Here is a 7,398-nt window from a genome sequence, read left to right as displayed (position 1 = left end):
AAGAAAGAAAGAAGCTGGGTATGGTGGTACATGCCTGAGACCTTGTCTCAAAAGAGAAAGAAAGAAAGAAAGAAAGAAAGAAAGAAAGAGAGAAACAAGATGCTAAGGGAAGAGGGATGGGCTTGAACTCGGGTCCTCAGAAGAAGCTGGTATGGTGGGCATGTCTCCAGCTGGTGGGCATAGGTAGGAGGATTGAGATCCATAGCCTGCAAAACATGCAACACACTACCTAAAAAAACATCTAAAGCAAAAAGGGCTGGCAGCATGGCTCAAGTGGTAGAGTGCCTGCCTAGCAAGCACCAGGGTTAGGGTTAGGGTTCAAATTCCAGTTCTGGCAAAAAAAAAAAAAAAAAGAAGGAGGAAGAGGAGGAGTACAAGAAAGAAGAAAGAAAGAAAGAAAGAAAGAAAGAGAGGAAGAAAGGTGGAGGCCTATCCCTGACCCAAACCAAAGGGGAGGAGACAGAAAACTGAGGAAAATGGTGGGGGCAGAGGAAGTCGCTGCTTTGGGGAAGGATTTCACAACACTATGGCCCCAGCATCGAGTTCCTCAGGCACACCCTGCCTGCCTGAGGAACTCCAGGCTGGCCACAAAAGAAAGGCAGAGGGGACAGCAAATGGAGGGGAGGAGGCAACTCTACCAGGGCCCCACATCCAGCAGCCCAAGGACAGAAACTGCATCCAATAAGCAGAACTGAGGGACTGGATTTGTAAGTAGGTAAGGGAAGTTGGACCCTACGGGCTAAGATAAATGTAGGGATTCCAGAATGGGAGGTGGCCCTCTTGGGACTCCTTGATCCTGAGAGAGGAAGGTGCTGAGGTGGGAGGTGAAAGTAGAGGTTGGGGGGTAGAATCTTGGGTTCCCAAGGAAGGAGAGTGGAGAGTGCTGGAGGCTCAGAGTTTGGAACCCACGAAACTGGAGAAAGTTAGAGGCTCCCCAAGTAGGGTGCTGCCTACTCTGTTCTGAGGAGACAGGAAGTGGTAGTTTCAGGGTGAGGTTGCTTAGAACGTGGCAGGTCAGACACAAGGCTGCTCTGGACTTTGCCTCTGTGGGAATAGCCTGCACTAAATCCCAGCCCTTCTCTCCTGAAGCTGTCACCAAGCTCCAAACATACCAAGGAAGTTAGAAAAGCAGGGAGCTTGGAGAGGTGAGGGCCCTGGGACAGCCAGGGGAGAGGCTGAAAACACAGGGAGAAACTGGGAGTTAGGACTGGGAAAGATAGGGAAAGTGCCTGGAGCAAGGGCTGGCCTGCTTCAGATCAGAACTGGAGCCCATTACTTCTACCTGGAAGCCAATGGGGTCTCAGAGGCTGGCCTCCATCCAGAACACCTGAAAGCAGCTTCTTCACCTGCAAGACTGAGAAGTTGCTATCCAGCCCCTCTTCTTCCACAGCAGAGCCCAGCATGTGGGGCTACCTGTCCCTTCTGCCAGTCATCCTGGCACTATGGGCTATCATCGGTGTTTGGCTCGTGTGAGTAGTAGAGGCCCAAGAGATGCCTGGGTTTGAGGTAGTAGGGTTGGGGTCTGGATCACTGGGTCTGAGGCAGGAGTGTTGGGCTGTGGACCTCTGGGTTTGAGGGAAGAGGGCTGGGATCTGGACACCTAGGTCTGAAGGAGGATGAATGAGGTCTGGATCCTTGGATCTGAGGGAGGAGGAGGAACTGGGGCCTGGACACCTGGGTCTGAGGGAGGAGGGTTGGGATCTGTACTCCTGAGTCTGAGGGAGGAGGGCTGGGGTCTGGACTCCTGGCTTTGAGGGAGGAGGGCTGCAGTTGGTCAGGACTGCTGGGTCTGAGGGAGGAGAGGTCAGAAGTCCAAGCTGATTTGTTAACTCATCAAGTGTTTGAATGGAGCTGTCCTTAAAATTCCCTCACTCACTTCAGTGTGTTTCTCCTTCTCAGTTTTACAATTGCTGTGATCAATAGCACTGTGGACCTCACCAAAGACTTCCCCTTCATCAGGTTGTGGTGACATATGGGATGATGTGGGAGGAGAGTGGAGAGCTTGGCCTGGAGGAGCCACACCATGACTTTTTGCCTTTTGCAGTTTATGTGGATCTTTCCCCCCTCAGAGCTGCATTTTCAGCCAGGTCCTCAACGTGGGAGCTGCCATGGGTAAATATTCCCCTGTCCTTGTCCTTCACTGCTAGCCCAAACCATCCAAGACACCCCAGCCCTCCTCCCTCAGACCCAGAGTTCAGGACCTCCAGCCCCTGCTAACCCATTCCTCAAATCCAGGAATTTGGACCCAGTCCCTTGTCCTGGTGATTTCATGTTCCACAACCTTCATTTCTGTCGGGTACTGAGCTAAGTCCTATTCTTGCTTACTTCCCTCTCTTCCCAGTTGTCTGCGTCTGCATTGTGCGTTATCACCAACTCCGAGACTGGGGAGTCAGAACGTGGCCTAACCAGCTGATCCTGTGGTCTGGACTCCTGTGTGCCTTAGGGACTTCCATAGTAGGCAACTTTCAGGTGAGATGCACTGGGCGCCCATTCAGAGGCAGTAGAAGGAATGTGGACTACAACTCCCAGTGTTCCCTGTGGCCTAGGGCTGCTGGTTTGGGGGTTTCTGTTCGCAAGGCTTCATGGGACTTGCAGTTCTCTCATGGCTGTGAGCCACACTGGGGCGAAGTCAGCTATCTGCACAAGGCTCTTTGTCCACGGGTGCTGGTGCAATCTGAGGAAGGTGGGAGAATTTTGTGTTAATCTCACTTAATCATGAAATTACTGCGATTCACTTATTCATGTTGGTACACTGAGGACTGCCTCTGTGGGAGGCGGGAGGCTTTTTACAGTGTGGACATTATCTCAGTCCGTCTCCAGCAGAGCTCTGTTAGGTTCTCTTGGTAGTATCCCAGAGGTGTTAAACCAGCTGGCCCTTGGTGATCAGACACAAACCCAGATTCACATACTCTGCAACCCTTATCAACGAGGCTCTGTAGTTGTTTGTAGAATGAATTTATCAGCAAATGATAGGAGAAATCTTACTGTTTATTTCAAAAATTTTATATTGTGTCTTGATGCCAGTCTCTCTTGCTGAAATAATGGAAGCTGGGTAGAGGGACAAGAGGCTGCCTCCTGGCCTCATTTGCATAACAATTAATTTGCTTTCATTCATTCCTGTGATCCTCAACCTATTTACTATATTATTATTATTAAACAAACAATTGTTTCCTCCCACCATGATTTATTTTTTATTTTTATTTATTTTTTTTGAGACAAGATCTTGCTTGCTATGTACCCAGGCTGGCCTTGAATTTGCAATCTTTCTGTCTCAGCCTCCCAAATTCTGGGATTGCATCATGCACCTGTACCACCATCCCTGGACCTACATGAAATACATAACACTTAAAAATATCAAACAAACTTTTGTAATATCTAAGAAATTTTCACCTGTCAAGAACCAAATATGACTCCCCCAGGAACTATATATCTGTCACCCCTTTGAGAAATCAAGATCCATTCCGCTCATGTTTCCTAGGCATCTACTTTGTGTGAAGTGCTGCTGTAGGTATCAAGGCCATAGCAGCAAATGACAGATTTTTTTTTTTTTTTGGTAGGACTGGAGTTTGAACTCAGGGCTTCAAGCTTGCAAAGCAAGCACTATACTGCTTGAGACAAATCTCCAGTTTGTTTTGCTCTGGTTATTTTGGAGTGAGGGCTCATTATTTGCCTGGGCTAGCCTTGAACTGTAATTCTCCCAATATCAGCCTCCTAAGTAGCTAGGATGACAGGTGTGAGCCATGGGCACCAGGTTTGAACATAAGCCTGAACCCTGGAGCTAGCAGTAGGCAAGGTACCTAGTCTGAAAGGCAGTCACCAGCATGGCAATTTTCAACCACAGTCAGTTGGGTTGGCTCAGAGTCCCCTCCCCACACTACTCCCCAACTCCTGTCATAGTTTTCCTCTCAATTCTCCTTCCTTCTCCCAGGTAAAGAACCAGAAGCACACACACCTGGTGGGGGCCTTCCTCGCCTTCATTTTGGGCAACCTCTACTTCTGGCTGCAGCTCTTTCTCTCCTGGCGGATAAGGGGCTTGCCTCAGCCTGGGGCCCCCTGGATTGGGCCATTGCGCCTGAGTATGTGCAGCCTCTGCACCGTGCTCATTATGGCCAGTATCCTTATTGGGGCTGGGAGCAGGGTTGGAGGTGGCTCTTTTTTTTTTTTTTTGGTGGGACTGGGGTTTTGAACTCAGGGTTTCATGCTTGCAAAACAGGTGCTCTATCACTTGAACCACCCCTTCAGTCCATTTTGCTGTGGTTATTTTGGAGATGGGGGTTTCATAAACTACTTACCCAGCCTGGCTTCAAACTGTGATCCTCCTGATCTCAGCCTCCCTAGTAGCTGGGATTATAGGCATGAGCCACCAATGCACAGCTAGAGTTGTTCTTCATTGGGGTTGGTCCCTGTTCTTTTGTGATGTGCCCTTCATGTTCTGGGCCTGTCTATGCACAGGACCATAGCTTCCTAGGCAAAAGTGGTGACTTGGAGGTCAGATTGCCTGGGATGGAATCTCACCTTCTCCATGTGTCAGCTGGGGGAAACATACACGGGTTTCTGAAATTCTCAGTGCCTCAGTTTCCTCATTTATGAAATGCAAATAGTAACAGGCTGACCTTAGGATGGATGTGAGTCCTTAGATCTGTGCTTGGTATGCAGTGTGTGGTTGATAAATATTGGGACAATGATACATTAATAAGTCCATTTGGGGTGCCCATTTCATCCTACACATCAGGACATGTGTCTAATAATAGAAACAGGTTCAGATGGGAGAAGCCTCTTGACCATTGGTCTTTGGTGGTATTAGTGGCAGACAACTCCATGTTCTGTGACTTCATCTAAGTGGCTTGAAATGGCCATCATGAAAGTATTTACACCAGGGGAACTGGCAAACTCTACCAACTAGAGCTGGCTGTTAAAACATTTATCAGCACATCACTGGATGAAGGTTCAATTTCAACTCATTTCTGAGTCATCCAGAACCTAGATGCTTTCCATCAGCGTGGCACAACTTGGGTGGCTTGATTCATTCTCTGAGCCTCAGTTTTCCTATCTATGAAATGCAGTTGCTTTTTATCACAATAATGACTAATTCTGATAGGTAGTGTAGAATGCTCAGAGAAAGAGGAATGACTGTAGACTTGGCCTTGGGGCCTCTCTCATTTGTGAGGAGGTTGGGAGGAGAGACTGAGAAGGCAGGTGCAGCTTTCCGAAGAGGGCAAACCAGGTGAGGCTCTGTGTTGTGCTGTGTATTGTTTTGTTTTGTGGTACTGGGGTTTTGGACTCAGGGCCTCACATTTGCTAGGGAGGCATTCTACCACTTGAGTCACTCCACCAGCCAAAGCTCTGGGTTAGTTGCATCTAGTAAGTGGAATGGAGATGGCTATCTCCTTTCCCAGAACAACCAAGGAACCCCACAGAATGGTGGGAAAGGCTGGCCTCAGCTTTGCCTTTGGCAACTCGGGCCAGTGTGATCTGGTCCAGCCCTTTGCAGTAGTGTGCAGTTAGTGGTAAGATCCAGCAGGCCTCTTTACAATCTTCAAAAATGGAGTGATAAATCATGTCTCTGTGGGGAGAGAGAAGGAGCCATAAAGACAGTTGAGTGTGATAAGGGCTGGAAGTCTGCAGATTAGACCTGCAGGGAACCCAAGCCTGTAGAAGGTGATGCTTGTGACCCACGCTGAGAAATTTGGGGAACAGGTGTATGCAGAAGGTAGCAAAACCAGCTCAGGGAAGGAAATAAGGGCTGCTGGCAGGAATACAGCTGAAGGTCTCCCAGATGAGGGATTAGAAGGATGGGCTTTTGCATGGGGGCCATATGGAGCCAAAGAAGCTCCTGAATAGGGAAGGAATAGGTCCATTCCTGGATGTAAGCAATTGCTTACCTGCTTATATCCTTGCAACCTTGTATGGGATCCATGGGGCCAGGGATAGTGTCAGCCTTATTCATCTCTATCTTCATAGTCTGGCACATAAGGAGCTTAGAAATCCTTGAAGCCAGTGTGAGAGCCCATGCCTGCCATCCCAGCTCTTAGGAGGCTGAGGCAGGAGGATCATGAGTCCAGGCTCAAAAAGAATGAAATGAATGATATAATGTCTGAGCTTATCTGGGAGGGGCAAGGTAGAACTAGACAGGATGAAAGGGGGAGGAGAAGGTGGAGGAGGAGCCTCCAGTGAGAGATTCCAGAACACAAGAGTTGTCCCTGCAAGGAGGCCAGAGTTTGTAGAATGAGTGGGCTGGTGATATACAAAAAGGTTTTAAGAAGCTGGGTGGGCCTTGCAAAGCAGAGGAGGGGTGGACAGAGCAGTAGAGATAGGTCAGCCAGATAGGACAGGAAGTGATCAGCTGGTGGAGGGGGAGGGAGACTCCAAAGTTTCCATTGGGGCACATGAGGATGGTTGCCACAGAGGTGGAGACATCCACAAAGAGGAACAGATTTGTTGGGGGGAGATTAGATTCAATTCTGTTAGGGAGTGGGGTGGGGCTGTGGGTCACAGCTAGGGAACAATGTTCAGGAGAAAGTTATGAAGCCTGAGGCTGGTTGGGGCAGGAGATGCTTAGGAAAGTGCATATTTGGAGGAAGGAGCACATAGCCTCATGCTGGGACAATTCAGGAGATGGGAGAGCCATTCCAGGGTCAGGAAAGGTCAACAGAACAGGAAACATGTAGATCAGAGCTTGGGCTGGGGGCATGGTTCAAGTGATAGAGCGCCTGCTAGCAAGATTGAAGTCCTGAGTTCAAACCCCACTACCACCAAAAAGAAAAAAAGACCATAGTTGAGGTGATGCCTGACAGATGGGTTCTGTCAAGCCGGAGCAGATGAACACCTCACAAGAGGACACCCTTAGAAGGCCTTGGCCTAACCCAAGGTCACACAGCAACCCAACTGGGCTCTTGGGTTCTTCAACATGGCACATGGTCCTTGACCCTTGTGTGAAGTGATTGTCCTCCACTCCTGGCTGCTGCGTTCTGCCTCTGCTGCCTGTGAGTGGGCCGTGGCCATGCTGCTCTTCATGCTGTTTGGTCTCTTTGCTGTGGACTTCTCTGTTCTGGATGGCTGCAACTTGTGTCTTCAGCCACGCCAGAGCCTCAGCCCCCCACCAGCCTCCCCTGTGTCCCTGCAGGTCCAGCTATAGAGGTGCTCTGACTGGGCCTTGTCCTCACTGGTGAAAGAACAAAGTGGGGGCCGATTCCTAGTTTTCCACATGGGCCCTGTCCTCACTGGTGAAAGAACAAAGTGGGGGCCGATTCCTAGTTTTCCACAAGATGAACCATGGGGGCGGGGAGGGGTCTCTCCAACTGGCTGGAATCAGGGTTACTGACCACTTCTGTCCTGGAGCTAGGAGATATGTGCATGTGGGGCTTGGGACAAGCATTTGGAGCCAGCACCTTGGCACCC

At 49.5% G+C, this 7,398-nt stretch overlaps 1 protein-coding gene across 3 annotated transcripts; it reads left to right on the top strand.

The window, feature by feature from the left end:
- The first annotated feature begins 538 nt into the window (after positions 1–538).
- Tmem150b (transmembrane protein 150B) lies at positions 539–7,390 on the top strand. Of its 3 annotated transcripts, none has more exons than XM_074058285.1 (7): positions 539–707; positions 1,394–1,469; positions 1,900–1,959; positions 2,045–2,112; positions 2,342–2,469; positions 3,929–4,112; positions 6,939–7,390. In XM_074058285.1, the coding sequence occupies exons 2-7, from the start codon at positions 1,402–1,404 to the stop codon at positions 7,133–7,135; spliced, it is 705 nt and encodes a 234-aa protein (XP_073914386.1). In that variant the 5' UTR covers positions 539–707; positions 1,394–1,401; the 3' UTR covers positions 7,136–7,390. The 3 variants fall into 3 exon arrangements, with proteins under 3 accessions (XP_073914386.1, XP_020034847.1, XP_020034845.1); XM_020179258.2 differs by having other exon boundaries at positions 539–715; positions 1,391–1,469; XM_020179256.2 differs by having other exon boundaries at positions 539–715; positions 1,290–1,469.
- Positions 7,391–7,398: the final 8 nt, after the last annotated feature.

This window comes from Castor canadensis, chromosome 16 (genome assembly GCF_047511655.1).
Source record: "Castor canadensis chromosome 16, mCasCan1.hap1v2, whole genome shotgun sequence".
Lineage (NCBI taxonomy): Eukaryota > Metazoa > Chordata > Mammalia > Rodentia > Castoridae > Castor > Castor canadensis.
This window is presented reverse-complemented; position numbering and strand designations above follow the sequence as displayed.

What these genes read in the sequence shown, in the direction of transcription:
- Tmem150b (XM_074058285.1), top strand. Translation starts at nt 1,402, where the DNA reads ATGTGGGGCTACCTGTCCCTTCTGCCAGTCATCCTGGCACTATGGGCT. An exon ending in CAACGTGGGAGCTGCCATGG is followed by an intron (nt 2,113 to 2,341) that starts GTAAATATTCCC and finishes CTCTCTTCCCAG; the next exon opens with TTGTCTGCGTCTGCATTGTG. An exon ending in CCATAGTAGGCAACTTTCAG is followed by an intron (nt 2,470 to 3,928) that starts GTGAGATGCACT and finishes TCCTTCTCCCAG; the next exon opens with GTAAAGAACCAGAAGCACAC.